The sequence below is a fragment of the Haliaeetus leucocephalus genome, unplaced genomic scaffold (assembly GCF_000737465.1).
Source record: "Haliaeetus leucocephalus isolate CR32 unplaced genomic scaffold, Haliaeetus_leucocephalus-4.0 Scaffold0, whole genome shotgun sequence".
Taxonomy (NCBI): Eukaryota; Metazoa; Chordata; class Aves; order Accipitriformes; family Accipitridae; genus Haliaeetus; species Haliaeetus leucocephalus.
Genome location: NW_010972436.1, coordinates 27,594,751 through 27,620,520, shown reverse-complemented (window position 1 = coordinate 27,620,520; position 25,770 = coordinate 27,594,751). Strand labels below are relative to the sequence as shown.

General features: G+C 47.4%; 1 protein-coding gene across 1 annotated transcript in view; it reads right to left on the bottom strand.

The window, feature by feature from the left end:
• WNT9A (wingless-type MMTV integration site family, member 9A) overlaps positions 1–25,770 on the bottom strand; it is a 54,903-nt gene that overhangs the window by 8,116 nt on the left and 21,017 nt on the right. Inside the window, exons 2-3 of the mRNA XM_010561698.1 lie at positions 9,456–9,715; positions 5,283–5,545 (exon numbers count right to left, since the gene is read on the bottom strand). Coding sequence (XP_010560000.1) covers positions 5,283–5,545; positions 9,456–9,715 — 523 coding nt within the window. The remainder of the gene's footprint in view (positions 1–5,282; positions 5,546–9,455; positions 9,716–25,770) is intronic.

Genomic DNA, 25,770 nt, shown 5'->3' with positions numbered 1-25,770 from the left:
GCTGTATGGGACAGGATGGGCAGTGCTTGTAAACACTGTCTCTGCAACAGGAGCCCAGGCTGCAAGTCTCTGCTTCGCTACGCCTGTGTGTGACCTTTAGTAAGTCACTTAATCTTTCTGGGTCTCAATTTCCCCTCTGTAAAATGGAGATACAGAAATGAAGAGGGTGGTATGCCCTGATAACATGTTATATGATAGCTCGTGAAGTTCCTCAGACAGATGATAGCTGGGCAAACATCTACCTGATATGGAGAGTCCATCTCCAGCACAGGAGGCACGCTCAGCCCTTGAGATAGATCCCTGCCAGCACTGCCTAAGGGGAAAAGCCATTCCTTGCATGGAATTCCAAACCAAGCAAGTCAACAGCAAGGAAAAGTCCATGCACCTCCCACTGTCCTCTCCAGAGCATCCCATGGGGTTTCAGAGATGCAGGCTAACATGTCTCAGGATGGGTCTGGACTTGAACCCTACAGCAACACGGGTGACAAGGACCCTGCAGAAATACACATAGAGTCTGCGCAGACCAAAACACACGGGTTGATATCGTGCGAAAACAATTAAGGAAGCCTCATGAAGGGAACCAGTTTCCAAGGGGGATATTGCCTAAAGAGAGACCTCGTGGGGGCCAGAGGGGGGATTTTCTTGTTCTCCATTTCTGCCCTCCGATAGTTTTGCGCTAAACACTCTTGACTCTCAAGGAGACTGTGGTTATAGCCCTGACTTCAGGGTCCTGAAAGCAAAGGCTTCCTTGTGTCCCTCCTTCCGAAAGGATAAAGGGAAAAGGGAATGAGAACATGACAATCTTTTTTTTTTCTTGGGTAACAGCAGCCCCCTTTAATAGTGCCCCTTGGATCTGTAAGACATGCTTGACCAGACATACCTCTGGAAGAGGTCAGCACTCCTGGGATTAAGAAACTTAGCAACGCTCCAGAGAGGGAGTTGGAAAGTCATGTTTAATGATACTTTGCTGAGAAACTGGGCAAATTTAATTAAAACATCACTTACTCAAGCCCAGTGGAACTAATTGAGTGCTCTAATATTCCGACTTTTCATTAATGGGTTACAAAAGAGGGCTGCACTTGTGTGTACAAGGGGGAAAAAAAAGGGGAGAGGATATAGAGAAGAAGAGAGCTTTAGCAAGGCTGCCTGTGCTTCATTTAATATAACCAAGAAACTTCATTGCTGGCAACGGACCTTTAATACAGTTGACTTCTCTCACCACCACCAGTCCCCCACATCCCCTTGACACATACACACATCTCCCCCCAACACATACCCCTTCCACCCAAGACCCCTCTGAAAGAATAGCTGAATGAGCAAGCGTAGATTTGGCAAAGGAAGGGAAATTGCTTTTTTAATAAGTGGTCTATTCAGAGCTCCTACTTTTCAATAAAGAGAAGGCTGGAGAAGTCCTGGTCTAATTACCTCATCCTCACACTAGACAAGCTTGCCCTTTCATTAGCAATTGAGGTCATATCATATAACTTTGTGAGCCATCACAGCCACAACACGTTCAGTGATTAGTTCATTGGTGGTGGCAAAATTACAGTCGGCCCATCAAGGTTGTAAAAAAACAAGTAAAATAATAATTAAATGAGAACGTCTACCAAGAGACACTAAAACTAGGCGGGATAGGATAAAGCCACCCTCGCAGAAATACGCAGATTGTTTGCTAGTGTGACACCATGGAGAAAGTGCTGCGTTGACCAGAAGGGTATAGGGTTGGTTGCCAAATCAGTCAATTAACCACAGGTCCTTTTTTGCTGGGTCTCAAGGGACTATTTATATGTTTTGCCATGGCTGGGAGTAATTAGATGGGAAGGATTATATGTTGTTAAGAATCAGTGAGAGACCACCAAGCTTGTGCTATATCTTTAATAGATATTCCTCCACTCCCTCAGCGAACACACACATGCACATCCATCCATCCACTGTAAGCACCCCAACATAGCCTAGCACTGTAGCAAGCTCCTGTAGCAAAACAAAGTACTGGAAAAGAAAGTCTTTGTCTATTCTCAGCCCAGTCCAAAGCAGTCTGTAGTGCAAAGATTTTGGTTCATGCATGTATGGCTTCACTACCAGACATAAAATCTGCGGTTTGGTTAGAAGAAAAATGCAGCGGGTGCCGAGCAGGAATTCAGGAGAGCTGGTTTCAGTCTCCTGCTCCATCATCAGCTTGCTGCATAACCTTGGGAAAGCCATTCAGTTTGCATCTCAGCTCCTGTCTGAAATGGCCATAATCATCTTTTTGGAACTCACAGGGACATTTAACACATTAGAAGCCATAAGAGCATCTTAGTTATATAATGAGGGCTCCAGTTCAAAATTGTTCAGTTCCAAAATAGCTTTGATTTGTGCCATCTGCACTCCTCCTATATTGCCTTTGATTCACATCAAATCGAATACATATGAGTTCTTGTCCAGATAACCAAACTCAGTTAGTTCAAAGTGGTTTCAGACTGTTATTAGTCACTAGGTTAGCATCTCCTGCTAGTCAATGGTTGGAAGGTCTATACAGCAGCAGTTAGTCGATGGGCAGCTTCTTTGAAAAAAGAAGAGTAGAGGAAACATACTGAGTTTTATATTTAACCCACTACCTTCATCGAGGAAAATATCAATAAATTCAGCAAATTCAACCTAGTACTGCCTGCTGAGCAGCTCTCATCCTCCACCAACACTGCACTTGCGGTGGGACCAGGAGGCAGGAAGCAGATTGAACCTGGTATTAATCTACACCCAAGTGTAAGCAATGCCAGAGACAATCCATCAACCACACCAAGAAGGTCAATGCTCAGGCTTCAAATCAGTTGCAATATTTTGAAATCAGAAGCAAGTGCTGCAAGTTGACCTTGCGATTACAAAGCCAGCCTGGGTCCTCATCTCCAACTCAGACATCTCTCACCATCATCTTAATGACATCGTCTTGTGCCAGTGGTTTAGGTCCACATACCCTGACTACATAGACATATGTTCTCCTGATCTTGAGCCACCATCCTCCTAAAAGCCTCCTTCTCCACATGCAGTTCGCTTGTTCTCTGCCTGCCTTCACGGTGGTGGTGTGAATCTGGTGGGTTGCTTGGCTTGCCTTTTAACCAGACTATGGTACAATTATTCCAGGAGCATAAACAGAGAAATTGTTTCAAGTGCTGCTGCAAATAGGCAAGGAAAGCTGTCAGACAGCAATACCAACACGACAGACACTGCGTGGGTGGACGAAAATAGGAACACCAGATCACTGACCTGCAGCAAAGGTCTTTGACTTGGATTGCCGTGAGGGCTCTCAGTGTCTGGACAACCGTCACAACTGTTACTCAGCTGTTTAGCTGCAGATACTACACTAGTGCTTAGAAACCACTGCCAATGACCAGAGCCTGACTGTGCCAAGCGGAGGCAGAGGATGCAAGAGAGTCTCTGACATCTCCCCTTCCTCTGGGAAATAACTCACGGTGGGATGAGGACAAGAAAGGGCAAGAAAGAGGAGATTCACTCCCTCCAGCTCATCCTTGGAGTTCATTTAACTCAAAGTCACATAGGCAGTGTAGAGCAGAAATGACAAATAAGGACACCTAACCTAAATCCGAGACTGGATCTCAGCAATATGGGTGTCCTGACTGCAGCTACTGAGGTGGAGAGCACTGGGAGTCAGGTCAAATCCCTTCAGCAAGTTTTTTTAGCCCCACCACTGCTGAAAGGGAGATATTCAGAGTTACAAGAACATGTTAATGGCACCTAAAGCCACAGCCTTGTAGGTTTTGATGAGACTATATTATATGACTCTGGAAAGGAAGGAGAGCTGGGACATCTCACAGCAATCTCCAGCATGAAATCACAGCCTCCACAGACCACCTTCTCCGTTTTCAGTCCCATCTGCTACACAGCCAACTCCAAAGAGTTGGGACAGGCCCTCAGGAACAACCAACCACAAGGATTAAAACAAATTTCATCACCCTGCAAAGCCTGTTTCACACGCCAGAGAGCTGCAACAGGAGTTCAGAGGCACTGAGCCTTTTAATCCAGAGGCAGAAAAGCTGTCAGCCAAAGCCAGACACCAGCTAAATCTGGGATATTTCTAATCCTGATCTCAGCGCTGTCTAGGAGCATCTGGTGGTGAGGAGAGGGGGAGACTTGTTGCTGGCCAGCACTCACTGGTGGCGTTCTCCGCTGCCCCAACTCTGTCACGAGGAATGACATTTTATGCATACACACGGGAACAACTGAGCTGGGGTGGTGATTCCTAGAATGCACAACTGGCTGGGCTGCATTCGCCTGGGAAACTGGAGACCCAGGTCCCCCATCCCAGCCCCAACCCTCCATCCAATCACACGGACAATAACAAGGCTTGAAGGCTATTTATAGCCTTACAGTATGTCCCCCTCTGAGGTTGGCGCAATGAAACACTGATCCTAGGCACCTGTGCTGGCCAATCTGAGGGATTTTAATGTTGGAGCAACTCTAGGCTAGGTACAGCCAAGAAGATTACAGGAGAAGGTGGAAAGCCCCTTCCTTTCCCTTCTCTTGCTGGGATGACGCAGCAATTGCAGACACTTCGTTCTTTACATCAGTCCTGCAGGGAAGCTTCCAGGCAGGAGGGTAAAGCTTCGTGGGAAGAACAAGGGGTAAAGAGCAGAGAGTCCTCCAGCAGAGAGGATAAGGATGGGAAAAGAAAAAAAAAAGGGGTCTATACACCCAAGCACTGTCAGCTGCAAACCCAGCAGCTCTAGGCTACACGGAAGGCTTCTGCCAGAAAACGAGGCTGAAGGGACTTTTAGGACTGAGGTCAGTCAGAGAATAAGAGCTGAACCCTGGTTCCCTGCCAGGTGTTTGTCCAGAGGCTTTTAAAGAAACCTGGCGACAGATGTGCTAGACTGTCCATGCTCTGCTGAACTGCAGCAAGAAAAGCATCCCTCAACCTGTTGTGGCAGCGTAAACCCCCTCCTCCTTGTCCAACCTCACATAAGCCTGAGGAACCTGTCTTTTCATCGCTTTGTAGTGTAAGACCCTCTCTTCCCTGTGGAAAGCCGGCAATTTTTGTCCCCACCTCGTGTTTTCTAGACCTGGACAGTCCTGTTCCTTTCCCTCTGGTCCCCCTCCAGTGGTTTCGCACAACTCTTGAAGCCCAGTGACAAAACCAAGGTATAGTCCCATAACTAAGACTTGCCCCTTCCAGCAGAAGGACCACTCCATGCTTTTTGCATCCAACATTCCTGTCTCCGCACCCAAGCGCGGCATCTTATTGCCCCCACGACGGCATGAACCCCCACCCCGAGCAGCCTGCAACGCACCTTCATGCCCACCAGGTTATTGTGGAAGTCCACCCTGGCTCGCAGGTCCTTGTTGGGCTTCCTCCCCAGGAACTCCTTGACGAACTTGTTGCTGTATTTCAGGTTGTCGCCGCAGCCGCCCCACTGCCAAGCTTCACGGTTCTCCAAGTCGGGGGCCTCGTCGCAGGTGCAACGCTCCATCCGCCCCGCGCTGCACGCCTTGGCCATGGCGTGCGTCAGCCCCGCGGAGGAGATGGCGTACAAGAAGGCTGTCTCCTTAAAACCTGCAGGAGAGAGGAGGCAGCGGCTTTAATTGCAGCCAGAGCAAGGGTTAAGAAAAGAAAAAAATGAGGGAACTGAGGGAAAACCCATTGTGAAAAGAGTCTGAGCGATGTCAAAGTGTGCCAAGCTCTACGCGCATCGCTGACGGTGGAGAGGACACAGTGGAGGTGGCATGAGCCAGGATTCAAGAATGCAAATGAAATCTGGCCGGCTCTGTGGCTGCCACTCTTCAGATAGTCTCTGCCTGAAAAGAGGAAGGCATGAGCAAGAGCTGGACAGGCCATGGAGGTACCATCACCGTGGTATAGCGATACTACTACCAAGGCGACACCAAACAGCAGGAACCCTGCTTAGACTTCCAGTCTGATGGTTGGGGTAGAAACCATGAGCACCCCTTGCTCTTTCCTCTCCTCCTGAAAAAAAAATAATTACTGGGTCCTACTCCAGTCCAACAAGATTGATAACAGAAGGCACCTGAGGGCAGGGAAGCACACAGTAGCCAGCCTGTCACCTAACACAGCACCTTAAATGCCGCAAAAAAGCAGTTTACACATCAAACCTTTCATGTACAACCTCTTTTTACACCTCCATGCTCAGCTGCAGGGATGTGACAGCATCCGCTCCCCCCAGTAGGTAAACTGAGGCCCAGAGAGACCCATGATTTCGATCTGTATGATAAAAGACAGAAATAAAAAGCAAACATGCCCGTATTTATAGCTCCTCATTCTCCAGCTATGGAAGCTGTAAACGACTGCATATCTGAGATGCAATTCCAGAACAGCTTTGGATCAGACTCAAGAAATCCCCCACTCAAAAATAACACAAGTGGATGGTGACAGTAGTGGATATATCTGTAAGCTGGTGTGTCAACCAAGGACATGCAGAGACACTGCCAGGTCATTTTTGGAACTGTTCCTTGGGAGGTTCATGGTAGTCCAAGCAAGCTCATGGGGTGCTACCCTGGCCCATCCCCAGAGCCTGCCTTCCCAAAGCACTCCCAAGTGTACGATGCTGAGCTTCAGCAGAACACAGATGAAAATCCAGCCCTGAAGACTGAGGTTTGGTCCTCCCAAGGGGGCTGAGTCAAACCAGATCTTGGTAGGAATTGTCCGACCACTCTACTGCTGGAAAAGCAAAGCAGGAACCTTTCCCTCACTGAAAGGAAGGTTAAAATAAAGAAGGCTCAACACCACACTCACCGAGGACACCATAAAGAGTGGTCACAGTTAAGAAACCCAATTTGGAGTTTTCCCCTCTTTGTTTTCTCCCTAAAGTTAGACTATGTCCTCTGGCACCCCAGAAACATCTTCAGCACTGCAAACACCCTCATCAGGAGCAGTAGGAGAATTCTTTACTTAATTCACACAAGAAAAACTCATGGGTATACGGACCACTGAACTCCTCCAAGTAGAAAATGCCTTCTAAACAGCTTTCGTCTTTTGTAGGCTAGTTCAGCTTTTTCTAGGTTATGCCCTAGGTCAGACTGCCCGCGCGCCTGTCAGAGGGATGCCACTGCTAGAGACAGATGCTCCCAGATTGTAGAATTGGCCCCTTGCCACTGCTACGACTTGTGCTACAAAATGGAGAGGTACCAGTGTGGTAACAAAGTCCTCGGTGGAATAGGGCCCGTAAACCCTCCTCCGAGAGTGAGACACTGCAATTAGCAGCAAAGAGCCTGGATGTGGTCCGATTTAGTAGAAAGCCTCAATCTACAACCTGCTTGAAGGCTTCCTGCTACGAAGCACTGAATTCAGAGAGGTTGTGAAGTCTCAGCAGAAAGTCAATGCCGTGCAACCACAGTGCATACCAGGTTTGACAGAAAGCCAGGAGGAATGGCTCGTTTGCCAGGTTCTCCCCCTCCATCAATCTCCCCATCAGCTTCGGCTCTACTCCTCCCTTTCTTCATCACTGAAAGCTTCACAAATTCCCAGTGCCCATCAGCACGGGTATCATCTCGCCCACAGGCAGCTCAGGCGGCTTCCAAGCAAGTCCATGTGACATTTGGCTCTGGCCAGATTTAAAGCCATCTCCGCCATGCACTATTTGATTGCACCAAGATATTTTGTAACAAGATAATGAGCTTTAAATCAATGCAGGCATTCTAACCCCCGTGCATCGACAGCCTGCCGTCCACAGCTATCCAGTTTCAACCATTTCCAAAATTGTTCACGAGTATCCAAAGAGGATAACAAGTCCCTTAAACAATCCCCCGTTATTTTAAGAAACAGGCTGCATCAGCCCAAGTTGCAAACCAGCAGCCAGGCTGTTCTGGTGACCAAGTGTAAAAAGGGAGGGAGAAACTTTTCTTCAGTGAAACGTGGGGTTTTTGGTTTTTTCTTCTCTCCTTAAAAAGCTGCAGTGGTCCTGGAGGAGAGGAAGCAAGCCCACACCGACATATTTGAATAGCTGTGTCGTAGTGGGTGATACATGTGCCCCTTTGCCCTGGGGTATCGCTTGCTGCAATGCTGAACCAGGAACCAGCAGCTCCTGGAGAGGAGGAGAAAGATTTACAGGGCAGCGTGTTATGCCACCGGAACAACATCTGAAGGATTTACAGCATCGGTGGAGGGCAGAGATGTTGCAGGGGCATAAAACATGGAAGAATGAGACAGCAGGCAGAGCCTTGCAGCCCTCAGAGCTATCATTTATTACACAGGGTCCTGACAAGGGGTGGCGGGGGGAGGTTCTCCGTCGTGTTTTAAGGCAGCTCAACTTCAGGCTGCTTTGAAATACCCCTTGCCGAGGGCTGCCCACCGGGGCAGGCACATCTGAAAGAACAAGCTGTGGCCTCCAGGTGTCAGCATGAGAAAGTGCTTGGCTTTCCCAAGGCACCACTAACCCAGGGACTCCTCTGGCATGCGGGGATATTTTTAAATGTCTTGCAGCCCTGGCTGGACCTCTTGGGTTTCATAAGGACTTTCCTTGTTTCCAGCACAGTGACAGTGCACTAGTTAAGCCCCAGCGCTTCTGAATTACTCCTTCTCGCTAATTAGCAAGGGAGGGCGCTTTGCAAACCTCTGCTCTTATTTTTGAGCATGTCAGACCCTGGGTTTCTAGGTCCAGCTCAATCACTGAGCATAGGACTTTCTGGAAGTCACTAAAGCCCTCGAGACCTGTGCAAACTATCTGTAAAATGGTCCTGCTGCACCGTTAGCTGCAATCCAGAAATAAGTGGATTTTACTGGGAGGGTGCACACAACTGGACTATGAGGTAGCACAAAAGAAGGAGATAAAAGTAGGACCTGCTCCTCCAGTATGCTCGCTCTCAGCTTCTGGTCAAGCTGGGAAGGGGTGTGGGAATTACCCACCGCTCACATCCAGGGAGCTTTTCAGGACAGACGAACATTTGTGTGCTTTGCCCTGCAACTACGATAGGGCTCCCCTTGCCCCCACTAACAGGGCAGCACAGAACAGTCCTTTCTGCCTTATTTCCCTTAACAAGGCATTTCCTCAACTTCTTTCCTGAAAGGTTGACATTATGAGTAGGAAAAAAAATAGAATAAAAAGAGAGGGGATGGGTTTGGGAACTTCAAGACCTTCTCCTCCAGAAACAGCTGAACTTCCAGCAGAAGCGAGGAGCGATCGCAGCTCCTTGGCTGCGGACACATGCACAAACACCTCCAGCCTCCAAGGAGAGAAGCCATGGCCAGCAACGGGAAGCAGACAGTACTAGTACAAGCACATAAATTACCACCATATAGCACATCCTTTGCCTGCCGTGCACTTTCACAGACGAGCTGAGCCTGGCTTGGTGTTTACCTTCTACAAGCTCTTTTTTGGACTTCTGGGGAGGTGGTGACCCACCACTGGCAAAGGATGCACCAGGATGACCGCTCTGCAAAATGCCAGGGACAGCTGATGGGTGCAGGGGATGCCAGCACCCCTCAGCTGAGAATTCCCCCCCCCGCTCACCTCTCTTTAGCAAGCTGGCCCGGTAGCGACCCTCGAGGGTGCAGTTCCAGCGCTCAAAGCGAAACTGGTACTGGCACTCCAGGGCGCTCATGCTGATGGCCTCCATCAGGGTCTCGGCCACGCCGGGGTCCCGCCGGCACATCCTACGCTGCTTCTTCTCCAGCTTCAGGCGGTCACAGACTTTGTAGTGGGCTTTGACGGCGGCTTCCTCCATTTCTGAGGTCAGAGGGAGGATGGTCAGGGGTTCGTTCCCCGTCAGCCTGCAGGGGAACAGAAGGGCACAGCAGTGAGGAGAGAGAAATACAGCCCGTGGTAGAACTGGGGGCGGCGGTGGGATCGGGGTCTCTTGGGCTGAGCACCCACGTGGACTTGCTGATGTCGGGGCAAGGAGGGATTTTACAGCGAGGCACCCTGCAGTGGGTGTGCAAGGTGGGAGCAAGAGAAGGGTAAGAAGTGATATTTGGATTTATGTTCTCTACCAGCTCTCTCAGAGCTTGTTCGGACATAAGACCTTGGCAATCTCCACCGCAGGACTGTGTTGAAAACTAAAATTGGAAAGAAATAATTGAAGGTACCTAACTGCATGAACTTGGGAAACTAGCAAAAATACAAGAGGGCTACAGCCAGTCTCCTGCACATAAAAAAAAAATCATTTTAGCACATCAAGCAGAGCCAGAACTGGCTTGGGAAGGGCTAGAGGATGATTCGTCCCACCAGAACCCTGACAGACACACTGAGAAAGCAAGTCCAGCCACCCTGCCCTCAGCAGAACAGATCCCGACATAAAACCTAGCGAGCCACAGCCTGAGGCTTGAGAGCAGGATACACTTTCCAGGCAACACTGCCAAAAGCTTTTACAAGGCAGAACGAGCTCAAAACCTAAAAAAAAATGACCCGAAGACATTCGTGTCCCATCGCCTTCTCCGAGCACAAGGTCCTTGACTCGTACAATGCTCAACAAAAGCAGCCAGCGGACCGTTCCCGGTGTCAAGTGACGAGCTGCTGGAAAAGGACCAGGCTGGCATCAGCCCCAGGGAGCAGAGAGGCTGCAGGAACATCTGCTGGGCTCAGGAGCAGTTTGTTGGCCAGGCTGCCTGCACCCCACTCTCCTGGCTCTGCCCTTTTTCGGCCAGGTGCCAGTCCACGCAGTCAATGGGAATCACTATGCAGGGTTTCGAAGGACCTGAAGAGACGTTTCCCTAGCCAAAAAGGAAGAATTGCTTAAAGCCAGAATTGAAAACATGCTGGAACATCGCAATCCTGCGCAGGAGAGCACGGGGATGGGTCGCAGGCTCAGGCATCACTGTTGCGGCAGGACCACTGGGGGAAGTGGGGTGACGGGCACAGGAGGGGAGCACACGCTCAGCCCCTTTCCTGAACACAGATGGATCCTGGAAACCCTTTAAAACCCCACCTGTCCTGCAGGAGCAGTAATTTGTCTTTTTTTTTTTTAAATTAGGATTTCTTTCCGAGTGGGATGCATCCTGCCAGGAGCACAGTCCCTGAGGACAAGCAGCTAGGATGCTTTAACTCCCAAACCTCCTTGCGCAATGGGTACAAAATCCTGACCTGAGCCAGAGCCAGCAACATCCAGTACAGATGCAATCATTACTGATGATTTAACAAGGTGATTTAACATCAGAGGAGGGAGAAGAAAAAAAAAATGGCTGCGTTTGGGGTTTGGATTTTTAGGAGAAGAGATGGGCAGGGAAATGTTCTCCTTCATTTACCTTCAAAAGTATTAGGATTTTGCAAAAAAAACCCTGCAATGGTAAAAATGAAGAGTCAGTGATTTGTGGAAAATGTGGAAAAGTAGTGCAACCCAGTGTAACTTTCCCCCAAAATAGGTTTTTCTCCCCAAATTCTGCTTCCCAAAAGTGATAAAAACATCCAAAAGGCCATACAACAAGCTCCATCTGAAGCACTGGCAAATTTTAACCCTTGCACTTTCACTCTGTCTCCCCAGGGAGACGGGACTTCACCCAGTCCTGGTGCCTCATTAACCAAAGCTCCGAGCAGGTTTGTTCATGAGAAAGGTGGCTTGGTCTGAGCTTCACAGCAGTAAAGCCCTGTAACAAAATCTCCAGGACATTCATTCCTGGCCTTCCTCAATACTGGGCTCTGAAGGTTCATTCCTGCAAGCTTTCGCAGTTGGTGCAAGAGATACCCTCAGCTGGCAAAGAAGAAAGAAGGAGGCATAAAAACATTTTCTACAGCTCCCCCTCCCCGATTTACCTTTCCAACTAAGCAGGTACTGTTCAGCTAAATGTTCTGGAAAACATAAGCTCCAAGTATCATATGGCAGATGGCTATCACAGTGAAGAGGGATACAGGAATTGATCCTACAGCCGAGATTTCGGCAGAGCGATTGGTGATTTTGAACCCCTTCCCCACCCTCCCCCTTAGGTGCTTGGCTTTGAGATACTTCAAAGTATAGATTCCCACAGATCAGCCTTGCAAAACTCGCTGATAGCACAGCCCAATTGCTTGTATCTCCAATAAAACTCACTTAAATAGACAAAGTAAAGAGCTAGGGATAGGGAGAAGGTAGAAAATAGGATGTGCAGTACTGCACAACACCAGAGGACAGGCCTCCAGCAGCCACTTAGAACTAGTGGATGGAAAGTCTTGGGAAACAATAGAAAACTGAAGCATTAAATGGACTAATTGTCAGCAACATCCATTTTCATTGCTCTGTGCAAAAGGCTTATGCAGGAGTTCACCAGCTCTGATATCTGGGACACATCGGTAGTGGCCACAGCGAGCTGAGAAAGCTGGGCCAGCGTGCAGACACCCGCTTCACCCCTTCCTGAGAAAACAGCCCAAAGACAAGACACCAACGCGATATCCTATAGAGAAGGCAGAATACCAGCTTTTGCCACCTCCTGTCTCCTGACCCAGCTCTGCCCTGTCCTCACCCATTAGGGAAAAGGCGACATGAAAGTCCAAACTGGTAAAAAACAAGCCATGCAATGCACATGCTGAGCAGAGACCCATCCATCACTGCCTGGCTTAGTGCTCAGACTAATTTCACTGGCGTTCAAGCTGGTCCGAATCAGAGCAAAGCAAGTGAGTTAGGAAAGCATCTCCAGAAGAAGACAAGGACTCAGTTTAGGGGAAAGAGGCTTTTCCTAGCCAACAAGCAATAAAGCTTTTCCAGGTGAAGACCTCGATGAGCAAAAGCAGCACACACACACACGTTTTCCCTCCCCAGCACTGAACGTGTGCCCATTTCATCGGGGGGGGACACCGATGCAGCAGCCCCAGCTCCGCACACACGTTCCAGCAGCCCTGGAAAGAAGGGTGAGGTAGCACTTTTCAGAGCGTGGCATCAATAATAACCAAGCGCAGGCAGAGCCAAGGAGAGCTGGTGCCCCCACCTGAAATGCTGCCTCAGAGCTGCCGCTGCATGGAACCTTTATAATCCTATAAAGCCCTTTTATGCAACCTAGGCTGAGTGAGGTCCCGTAAGGCAACGGTGTCAGAGTCGGATGCTTTCTCAGCTCCTCACAAAGACAGAGCTGTTCCTTCCAAGGAAATTTTTCACGGGAAGCGGGGGGGTGTTTTTTATTTTATACACACCCGATCCACAACTGTTACAATTAAACTGCCAGCCAGCACTCTGTGCAATCGCATTATTTCGGATCGAGGGAACTGAGCTTGAGAGGAAGGTGTGTTTGTCCACTAGGAACCTGGAGAGAGACCAAACAGCTCATTGCACACAACCCAGGAAGCTTTAACTCTCTGGAAATTAACTCTGGCCTCTGAAAGCAATATGAACCTACAAAGTCAAGAGACTTTCTGCTTCAGACTTTGACCTACTCTTCTGTGCACCTTGCCTGACTTCTGCTCCGAAGTGCTCTTCTGCACCCTTGCACTGTCCAGACCTCAGGAAGGACCTGGTTGCTCAGTGCCGTACCCACCAAGCTGAGAAGAACCTTTGCAACATCATTTGCACTATTCTCCTTCCAGTTCAGTCTGTCTCTAGTTTGAAGCCAGGAAACCAGAAGGTTTATTATCACCAGATGTAAATAGCAAGACCTATCTGGTTCGCACGTAGCATTACTAGTGGCATTTGGCTGCCTTGGTTGTGAACTTCATGTCAAACATTGCTAATTGCTTTGCTCAAGTTTAGACTCCAATCAGCCAGGGTTGGGAGTGATCCCAAACACAGCCCCTGCCACTGCACGACTCGCACTGATAGCTGCATAGCCAAGTTTTATCTGTAGAACCATGGAATTACTGCCCTTCCAGAGAGGCAATTCATGATGGGTCCCTGTTTTCAGCTCATCTCAGAAGTCAAGTGTTTTTATTGCCTCGTCAGCTCACTCTTCCCTCAGTGTCCCTGTAGTTTCCCTTGTTTAACTGGGGATTTTCCTGATGAGAATTTGAGGGGGACAAGACAGAAGGCAGGCGCCTGCACAGACCTGTGAGTGCACTCGTTTTTGACATGCTCAAGAGTTTCCTTTGCAAGTGCCGCCAGAGACACAAGCCAAGGTGAGCTGCTTTCCTGCAAGGAAACGCCTCTGCTATACCCGCCTGGAACGACAGCCCTGCTGAAATATTGCATTCCTATCCCGGCACTTCCTTCTGTCGGGAGATTTATCTTTGGTACATCTGTACAATGGCCGAATTGATTCTATTTTCACTTTTTACATGAATGTTTTCCCTGCAGTATTGCTATTCTTCCAACCCTTTTTCTTCTTTCTTCCACCACTTCTTTACTTCCTTTTAATAATTAAAAAAAGTTTCTGACAAGTTGACAACTTAAACACCAGCCTTGTCTGCAATACCTAAATTAATGACTCCACAACTCAAGGAGTCAGACTGAGTTATGCTGGGCACCAGGCCTATATTATTATTTTTTGCATCCAACAACCTTCAGTTGCCCTCCCTCTCTCTTCCACCATGAGACTCCTACACTGTGAAGAAGCTTTCCTAAATCAATTTACCATGGTCCCCCCATCCCACAAAGGCTAGCTGCTGTTTGAAGTATAACAAGCCAAAAGTCCAAGAAAACGGTGAATTCCATGGTGAGTGATGGAGACTTGGTATTTGGAGCAAGAGTTGGCCATTGAAGAATCAACTATCTCATTCTGCACTGTGTTGTTTGGATTTAAGTGTTCACAGGTCCAAGTGTCACCATTGTGCTCACACTAACTCTACGTACTTTGGAGGAAACCATCTGAAGAGCACCCACCAACCTCAGCTCTGCTCTTCCCAGAGCTGTCAAAAATACTGGTGTATCCTCAAATCGTTTGGTGTCAGAGAAGGCTTTCTCTTCTTTGCTACTAAATAATTAGTTCTCTATTTCTTTTCTACCCCTCAAAGTCTGAGCTAAGTATTTTTGCTCCAAGACACATTGCTCACCCCAGCATTCAGGCATTCATGTCTATTGCTGCCTTGCTTAGGCACAAAATCTAAAGCCACACATGCTAGTTTCAGAATTCTCTGCCATTCTCCGAGCTACAAAGCCAGGGGTTGCCTACTTTGGCTTATGCATACACACACAAAAAAACCCCATATCTCCTTAAGTCCTTACAAAAAAATAACACAAGGTATTCTCCAAACCTCAGCAAGGATTTCTTGGCTTCCACATCTCAGCAAGTGTTAAGTCCCTCCATGAAGATTGCTCTGTTAGAGTTACTCCTAACTCAAATCTTCCTCGATGTAATTTTTCCACCGATCTCCTCTGGCATGGTGCTGTGACATTGTGGGGGTCGAAGAAAGTGACTGGAGGAAAAGTGTTTCTCCCAGTCTGGGAAAGTGTAGACCATCCAGGGCTTTACAGGACAGAGCTAAACAGCCTACACTCCACCTAGAAATCAAAACCAGTTTTGCTAAAACTTCATCTATCCTGGCACTTTGCAAAGCTTCCTCCCCTTATCATCACCCACAGATCACTGCCCTTTATGCACATGCTAGTTCTTTTCCTTCAAGGTGATTCCCAATCAACTCTCTGCTTGGTGCTCCCCTCCTTTTTTTTTTTTTTTTGCTCTCCATGTCATGTCATTCTCCATAAACAATGGTGGCTTGCTGCTGGAGACCATTAAACAAAGCAAAAAAAAAAAACATTTGGAAACTCAAGTAATTGTGATGAGAAAAGCTGTATTTGTTAAGTCCCAATTGCTATTTTGATCCTTATCTTCCTCTCAGTAGCACAGCACGCACCCCAAAGCTTTCAAAGGTGGGCTTCTTTAGTCAACAGTGCCCAAATCTCAGTTGCAGCTTCTACTTGCAAAGAAACAAGTAGCAGTCCCCACCACAGAGACCACTACAACATTACACACTTCCACCAACACGTGGTAGGAGCAATAGGGCCTTGCAACCTCACTGCACACAGGTGGAAAGCAGCCATACCCTACGCTCATTCTCCAACAGAAAGTATGTTTCACAGAGGGAAATGCCTTCAAGTCCTTGGATCTGCTTCCAAGTGGTGGGACTTAGGATAGAGAGGAGAAGACCTACAGCATGGGGGAATTTCCAACCCAGTAGGTCCCACTTACCAGGGAAGGAAGCGTCAGTCTCCATCAGATTGCTGATGCAGTATGCTCAAACAGATTTATTTGTTTTTAGGAGACAGAAAGGTGTGGATTCTTGTAGGCTTCAGTCATTGAAACTTGTCTTCAATCACTCCTCTACCTGGATAGATCTATATAGTGGTTTCCTTTGGGCCTCTTCTCTGAGCATCTTGGGCAAGGGGCTGGAAGAATGGGCACATAAGGAACCTGGTACACATACCTGACAGGCTCTCAGGTCCTATCAAGAGTTATTTCCAGCATCCAGCAAAAAGAGAAACAGCAGCTGCTTCTGGAAGAAAGAATTTGCTGGTGCAAATCTCCAGCTCTTCCCTTTCCAACACCGCTTTCCTGAATGCTTCTAGCACTCACAGCAGCCACTCTGATCCCAAAATCATTAAGCTCTTTTCAGGCCCAGGTGTTACCACAGAGATAATTTACGTCCGATTTTAGCCTTAGCTGATGTTCACAGAGAAGTCAGAGGACTTCTCCCAGGCTGCTGAACACCAGCAGTCCAAGCAAGTGAAATCTCCCCAGGCCAGCTGTCCTGCATCGAGAAGGGAGCTGGAACCCAACTCCCTTACAAAGGAGCTGTCACATCAGTTCAGAAGGGATTTTTCTGTGAATGGGGCAAGACACAGATGGTTGCCTCCCAGATACAGCATGGTTGCTGCATGGATAAATAAGCTTCCATGAGATTTCTTGCCAAAACATGCCTCAACTTCTCCTGTACAAATTACCAAATAAGAGTTTGGCACATAGTACACGAGGACAAAATTTAGCAACCAAATGAGAAATGCTTCAGTGAATGAGCAGGGAATACGTGACTCGGGCCAGATGTGGAGGGCTGGAGATGTTCTCCTTACGGTGCATTCCTATGTAGGACCTATGGGACCAAGATGCCGTGGGGAACAGCTATTTTTGCACTGTGGCAATCAGAAGCACCACAAGCAAATACTTCAAGCTGCTGCAGCATTTCCCACTCCTGCAAGGCAGAAGACCCGCACAGGTTATGAATTACAGCCAATAGCACTCTACCGAAGTAAGGAAGCATTGCCTTCCCTTCTGCCTCACTCTCCCCAGGGGAGGAGGGCACAAGCAATCACAGAGAAACCCCACAGCAGGGGAAGGAATCAAATTTGGGTCTTTCAGCCCTTGGTGGTGTGCCCGAACCACAAGGCTGAACTACCTCTCCTCCTTTCTCCCCCCCTCCCTACAACAAACCTTATTCAGGAAGTTTCCAGTTCACCAGAGCAAAAGACATTTTTATTTTAGGTAAATATCTAAAATTCACCAGCATGGGAACGATACAAGGACAGGACAAAAATCAGGACCAGCTCTACAGGCATTTGCAATACTCCCTTGCAATTCCCATGACTTGAGCTGAACGGTTCCCAGCACCAAAACACGTTTAGAAAACACTGCTGGCTTTTTGAGGAGGGGGTGTTCAGTTTTTACAACTCCGTGACTATTAGCTGCCCTTGGCTGGGAGGTCCCAGGTAGTCTGGCCCCAAGAGCAACCGAATTCCAGTGGAACAACCCATTTTGTTGGTAAGCGAGCCGAGGTGGAGAAAGGAGGCGGGGAAGGGGGAGAAGAGGAGGGGAAGGTTGTTTCCTCTCCCCTTCATCCTCTCAAGAATGAAACAGCAATCAGCAAGATTTACGAAGGATTTTCAAACCAACTTAAAACCGGCCGGTGAACCGCGGTGCCAGTGGAATGCACGGGCCAGGCAGCAATAGGGGATTTCACTCCTGATTTAAGACAGCATTAGCTTTGCCCTTGGCAGCCTGTGCCAGGAATCCCCCCCCTACCAGGGACCCCCTCCCCAGCTGGACAACTCCGGGACCCCCACCCTGCAAACCACTGCTGCTCCTTATCCCGGCCACTGCTTTTTTTTTTTTTTTTTTTAGTTTAACATCATTTCTTTTGGCACGACTCCCACTAGACTGTAGGTAATGTGTAGCTGCGAGTTTTGGGGCAGGGAAGCAGTTAAGTGGGGAGCAATGCGATGGAAGATAAAGAAATAAGCTCAGAGAAAAAATAAAAGGCTTGTTTTAACCCATTTAGCTCCACACGGTATGGAGGAAGGAAAGAGGGGGTTTCAGAATATTTTCCATGATAGGATGAATTGGTCAGAGGTGCACACGTGCACAATATATGTGCCCTATAGTAACACCTCTTTGCAGAAGGAAGACAAAACTTCCATAAGGTAGGGGGTTTTGTTTGATTGTCGGTGGGGGTTTTTTGGTGGTTGGTGTTTTGATTTGTTTAGGGGGTTTTGTGGATTGGGGTTTGGGGGTTTTTTTGGGGGAGGGGGAATGTTGGTTTTTTTCCACACTGCTGAAAATCCTGCCATCCCAGGATCTCAGATCCCTGCTGCAGTAAAAAACAGCTCAGCTCCATCCCTGACATGGGGTTAAAGTAGATAATATTAATCTAGAATTGGGCCTAACTGCTCTCCATAACATAGAAAACAAGCGACATTTTTAGATCACACTTATAGAAAATACACATAGCCGTCCCTCCCCTTGCCTTGCTTTTGAATAGTTTTTGGTGGGATTGAGGACCAGAAGACGACAGACATAATGGATCACACAAAAGGAACACCGCAAAAGAATTTATCCCAGATTTTAGACAGCAGACCAAAGGAAATGGGCCAAGTGTTCAACGGCATGACTTTCTTGCAACAAAGAGTTGAGCCATATGCAAACTCTGTAACATCTGCTCCTACCATGAAGCCCGAATTCCTAAAAGCCAGAAAGTCATCCGTGCGATAAACCTGCAGCAACAGGTTTGTTTTGATGTTCCAAGCAAAAAAAAAAAAAATTCCAAGTTCACAGCTTTTCTCAGTAACTTCTCTTGTCTGGGGAGAGTTGCACATAGCAAAGGATATCTAGCATTTGAAATCTAAACGAAGAGGACCAAAAAAACCCATAGATATTTGTTGTGCTTTTTGCACTGCTGTTACTTTATATTTATTCCAGCAGGTTTACAAAGGCAGCATCGGAAAGCGTCACTCATGGGGTAAGGGCAGTCCTAGTTCCCAAAACACCCCCCATGCATCCTTCTGGCTCTTCACAGCTCAGGCTACTGACACGAAGCCTAACCAAGTCCTGCCGATCTGCCCAAGGCTGGGAGCTCTACAGGGAGCACTTTGCTCAGGGCAACGCAGGGATCAGACCTTTTGACTCAGGCTAGGCGCAGCATTAAAAAAAAATAATAATAATAAATGCTAGACACTCCGAGAATGGAGCCTTTTTTTCCAAACAGCGCATCATTAAACTGCAAGGCTCATTGCCACCGGATATTGTGAAGCCCAAAACTATGAATAGATTCCAAAAAGGGATTAGACAAATTCAGGAAAGGGAGGTTCACCCAGGTGGGTGATGAAACATGAAGGCTTGAACGTAGCCTTTGGCTCAGGAAGCCTCTAAACCGCTGGCTGCCAGGAGCGAGCAGGGCACGCCAGGAGACACATCACTCGTCCCACTTCTCCTTGGCTTCCCCAGATGCCCATGCCCGGCTGAAGAAAACCTTTGGTTCAACCCCGCACGGCACTTGTTATGTTCTCAGCACTGGAGACAGGCACCTGTAAGATGCGCTGCAAGACCTCGCTTCGGCTGCAGCCCTTAACCCACCCGCGCTCTCCAACCCTCCGGACGGGAGCGAGACCCGACCCAACGGTGCCAAGCACACACCACGCACCAACGCGTCGCAACGCCGGGTTGATGGATTTCCTACAACCAGGGCCCCCCGCTCTTCCCCCCCCCCCAAGAAGCTCTCGCCGCCGCGCTTACTTTCGGCAACCCCAACCTCCGCCGTGCGGGCGGCGATCCTGCCGCATCCTCGGCGAGCTTCCCACCCACGGCAGCCCTCCGCACGCCGGGACGCGGGCATGCCTCGCACGGCTCCAGCGACAGCGCGGCCAGCCATGTGTTAGTGTCAGTCTCTTCCCACCCGCCCCTGCCAGGGAACGCATCTGACTGGGTAATGAATCGCCCGTTTGTCTCCCTAACGCCTCAGCCAGCCCTTTTGTTAAATCTGGGGAGATGAAGGCTTGACGGCTCCGCAGCACGCATCGTAGAGCGGGACTTGGCCCGTTCCTTTCCCCCTCCCCGTCCCGTCTGTCGGATAAATCGTGCTGTCCCTCCCGAACACTGCCCGGTCTGTTCTCGGCAGATGCTGCAGTTACAGAGCTGCCCTTGCCCAGACCACAGAGATTGGCAGGCAGGGAAGAAACTCCTTGTAGCCAACACAGCAGCTTCCCTGGCTGCCTGGAGATATCCCTATGCACACACTCAAGCAGCACAGCGGCTACGGAGAAAAGAAAGTTTACTCTCCAGACGACACAGATCTCGGAAGCTGGGGGTTTGAAATCGAACCTTGGAGGGAAAGCACGGTGAATGCAAAGAGCTCCTCGAGTTCATTGGGACAGAAAAACAACTGGGGAATGAGCTTCCTCCTCCCTCCCCAGCCCCAGCTTTTATATTCAGGACCTGGAGGTCCCAGCTGGAAGCAGAGACTGGCTCCTAATCAACTTCTGGACAAATGACAGCTTCTAGAAACAAGCATGTAGATTCAGGCAGAAGGGGGTTTCATCTCCCCCTCGCCTCAAAACATTTTACCCAGCCCCTATTATATATCGCACGGAGGTCAGCTCGTGGAGTATTTAGATGGTTGGGCGGTTTGACACCTCATCTGATCTATTTTGGGAGCAGTTTACGGCTCTGCAATTCCTCCCCTGCACAGCAGCGATAGCTTTTCCACTCTAATGTCATATTATCCTCGTGGCAGGTTTAAAAACTAAACAGGTGAAAAAACAAACTTTCTGGGCACTGGAGAGAGCAGGATGCACGAGAGACGCAGTATGGTGATGGGATGGTAGAAGTTTATCCTCATTCTGAGCCCCAGCGGAGATTGTGGGAATGAACTGGGAACATAGAGGCTGGTTCCTTACAAAACTCAACAGGAGGATACTCGAAGGCTCTTGCATCAAGGTCATCCCATGACAAAAGGTGTCTCATGAATTTCTTTCTGAAGGAGCTTTGCAGTCCTGAGGTTTTACAAGCTTCAGATGAAACTTCAATGGTCAGGTCTCCAGCTAAACAAACTAGCTCTGCCCAAGGTTTCAAACTCATCACATAAGGATAAATCACCAGTGCAGGAGACGATACTCTTGCTGATGTATCCTAGAACAATTTCCTAAGAAGCCAACCAACATCCAACCTTACTGTCTTCTGCTCCAGATGCAAGGGCCCTGCATGGTCCTTCCCTGACTGCCGTCCATTGAACAACATTGCTCTTTCCCTTGATCTCCCCCAGCACCCCAAAACCCTGCTCCTCCACACCACAATTTGTCCCAGCAAGAGGAAGAGGGAAAGAACAAACCATGTGAACATCTGCCATCAACCTCCCGATATCCATTCACCACTATCAAGACAGACCCAGGTCCCACACCATTATAAGAACGGTGCAACCCTTCCTCAAAGGACTGAACCCATGCACGGTTTTGTGGAAGGGAAGCGGATGCTGTAACAGTGGCTAATCACAGGTGATGAATAAATTAATATTGAGAGCCAAGATGTCTTTAACAGACCTGTGCTGCTGGCAGGAGCCTCACTTACCTTCTGAAGGTGACCAGACTACAGAATATTAGCAAGGACCTCAGCCACACCCACCTTTGCCAATACTTTGGGTGAATACCCTCAGAATACTTGGTGACTTCAGCACATACTTTTTTTATGATACTATATAGAATCTATATGAAGAGAGTGTCATATTAACCAAAATACCATAGCCCAGGGAGAGCCAAAGTTTTATTCTATGAGTGATGCTGAGCAGACAGGACTGCATATCACCCATCTTCAAAGCAAGGCATCTGTGCTCAGTAATTAAAAGAAGAATCCTTTATGCACTGTATTAAAAAGGCATGTGGGGCACACTCAACCAACCAGTATTTAGGAAAGCATTTCCTTCCTGTATCGATCACCCATCCATCCAAGTAAGTTGCATTAAAAAGGCAGGGGGGAGTACAACAAGCCAAGTGTTATACATAGCAAATTCTGATTAGATTATGAAACTTTAAGAAGATCTTAACAAGTGGACAGTGTGCATTTTACATAATTAGCTTGTTACTTATAAATACCTTCCATAGTGCCAATGGCAGATTTTCACCACCTAAAATAGCCTAAAGCTGTTGGATTCAAGAACTCCTTCCATCCCAATTTAGATCAACTCAAATACAGAAACCACGAGGTGGTTTCTTCACACCAAGATTAAGAATTGAATCGGCTCTTGTGCGCCTGGATGTTGGAAGGGGTAAAAGATTATAGAGGGCAAAGACATATTATGTCACACTGTACCTTGCCAGCCCAATCCTCACTGAATGTGAAAGCTGTTCTTCACAGTGTTTTGACAGATTTCATGTTACTTTGTGGGGGATAGAGCTTCACTTTAAGACTGGACATAAAGATGCAGCATTGTGGGATGCCACAGCTGTATCCATATTCATTCAGAGCTGCTTCCCAGCTCCATGAGACTTATGCTTATGAAGCTGGGACTGTTTCACCGCAATTCCAAGAACGAACTCAGGGCAAGCCTTAAGTTGCAACCACTGCCTATAAAATCCGACCTCAGAAGTAGCAGACCAGGTAAGGAAGCCACATGATTTGCAAGTTGCTCATGCTGGACAAGGAAGTCCCAACAAATGCAGAGCTACACTATGTCATTCCTATGCCAATCTCTACACCACTCTTTCCCAGTGCCTGCAGACATCTAAAGGGAGAAACATTTTCCATTCTAAGTAAAAAGTGCAAGAAAACATGCTAGAAAGCATCTTGAGGAAAAGGTGTCCCATGGGAAGAGAATGCACAGGCTTAGAGCTATCCCAGCATGCAAACATCATCCGAGACACTGTCAACCAATTTGTGCAAGTTCCCATTTTCTAAACCACCCACCAACAGCTAGCAAAACAAGCAGAGCAGAAAGACAGTCCTTAAATCATTGATTACCCCAAAACACCGTGGAGGTAAGCTATGAGCTCTATGAGTGCCTACTACATGATGCCCTATCTTCACCTACTGAATAGCATTAAGAGGTGTATAAAACTGCCATGGTGTGACACTGAGCGTGGCCTTTCAATATGTCATATAACAGCCATTTCCAAGGACTGAAAGGCAAAATAGTGTCCATGTATCTAACACAGCGTACAGCCCCAAAGAACTTGAGGAAAAAGGAAAATACTTCCCATTTCCATTTGTCTTAATAGTTTTACTCCTTAGACCCCGGAAATGTCACTGGGTCCACCCTCTTCAATAAATCTACAGTGCAGGATTGGAATCTTTACCTTTGAAAAGATTATCAAGTTACAGCTGAATAAATGGCATAAGGTTCAGCTGACTGTGAGAATCTATAGCGAGGTCAGAAGCTCCAACTGAGAGATGTCCCATTAATCCACACATTTAGGGAAAACCAACAGAGAAGAACAAAAACCAACCAGTGCACTTTCTGCACTCAACTCTACAAGAATGATCCAGGTTGATATTCTGTCTTACAACAAACTGTTTGTGTGGTCTGAAAATACACGATCCATCTTCCCAGTCCAGGCCTGGATGATCAGTTTTTCCCAGATTCATAAAGGCATTTAGCCAACATCTCATTTGAAATAATTATGATCTATATCCCTAAACTCTTGAATTCAGGATGCTTTAGAGTCCATCTGTGAAATGGAGATGAAGAGATTTGAAAGTTTATCTAAATTATTCCTTGTGAACTCCTTTGAGAACTGTAAGTGGAAGAAATGAAAAGAACAAAATTGTTATACACAAACAACTTGCAATGCAGCAACTCGGGGTCCAGGAAACATCAGCATAATTATGTGCATCCATTAGCAAATCAATTCTATCTAAAAAGTTTATGTGGCCACACTCTGCAAACAAGCACTGCATGAGACAGATATTCTTTTCCAGATTCCCATCTTGTCTTCGTTCCCTCAGGACAACTAGATGGAAAGAAGGCAGTGGACCATGGGAGGAGCAAACTGATCTTATAAGTACCATTTCTGAGATCCAAAATTCATTCTAGCAGGGCCATGATAGAAGGCAAATTCAGTGAAAGAGCTTTTACAGTTGTTCAAGTCCTTAGCATGCCTCTTTTTCCAGGTACTGAGTCTTTGGGTTTCCCTAGTGTGACAACTAAACATGGGATGACCTATAATAATTCTAAGTACTCAGAAGTTATGAAAAGAAAGCTGAATTTCAGCATCAGAAGGGATGCTGTAGATAAGTGGACTCTTGATAGCCTTCTCTTTGAGCTGTCTCTCAGCATCCTAAAAACACCCACGAGGAGCCAAATGGGTTTTCCATTGAGTACAGAACCTGGATAATGTGTTCTAAACAAGCCTTGGGGCCACACGGTTAACGAGAACAGTAAAGAGAAATATTTAGTAATTGCCCATTCACTGAAAGAAGCAAGGATTTTGCAGAACAAAACTTGCGTGCAAACAAAATTCCACTGCAGTGTGCATGCACAAAGGACATGATTTAGATTACTCATACAGCTCACCTCTGAAGTTTCCCAAATTAAACTGTGAAGCCTTACATTAGAAGGTATCCCCAGATACTTTAGGTGCTAGCATTAAATCACATTACTTCTGGATTCACTTGCAGATGCACTTCAGTAGTTAATGCTCAGCTTTCACATTTATTTGCCAGAAACTCTGTTCAGCACTACAAGGGACAAGCAAATTCCAGGGGCTCCAGCCTATACCTGGGGGGGGGGGGTATATACACATCAGGGAAATCCTGTGGCACGTATAAACAATCGGATGATAAATCTATTTGTCCCAATGCTCTAGTGCAGGTGGAATTTGTCTGATGTGGAATACTACAAAAAGGAAAAAAAAAATTAAAACACACATTGGGCATATTCTGTAAGCAAGACAGCTTTGCTGTAAGTTTTAACAACCTGTATCTTCCTTTTCAGCTTAGCCCTTCATATTCTAACGTGATCAGTAATAAAGAACACCAAGAACCCCCTCCCTGGACTACTCCATCAACAGATGCTCATTAGAGCTAATCACAACAAGAGCAGCTCCAGCCTGAAATGGAGTTTCCATCTGTCTTCAAAACGCATGTGGGCTTGCTTTACAATTCCCACATCCCACCTCTTTCAGTGGGTCTGGAGACTGAGTCATCATCCCAGGATGATACAGGGCACAACTACATGGAACCCATCAGAATTAGAGCCAATAGGTCAAAAACAATAAGAAAAATAAAATCAGAAGGGCCTAACTTAATTTCCAAGTGTCACAAAGGTGTTCAGCTGTACAGCAAAATCTCAAAAAACTATGAATAATGATACTGGAGCAAGAGTACAGACTTGTTTCCTACAAAAGAAACAACTTGCCTATGAATAAGTCTCCCCAGCAGGTTTTCTCACCATAGGGGATAAGCAGGACCAGAGCTGTCCGCTCAATACTAGATAACACACAGAAGACAAAAGTCAGGGCAAAAGAAGTTAAAAGCTGGCTGAACCCCACTTGCACTCCAATTTTGTGTGAGTTATGTTTTCCCTTGAATCCTGTGGCAAAGCATATTTGAAAGGAAGGGTATGAATGCAGGTTGAAGGGAAATAATGAGGAGACTCAAGGAAGTTTAAGTTTAAACAGGTACGTACACCAAGATGAGATATCTTTCGCTTCTTGTACAAACCGAACTAGAATTCCCAGAGCTTTAAGCAAATCACTGCACAACAGTGCTGCTGAAGCAGCAGCTGAAACCCTATAGCACTGCCACAA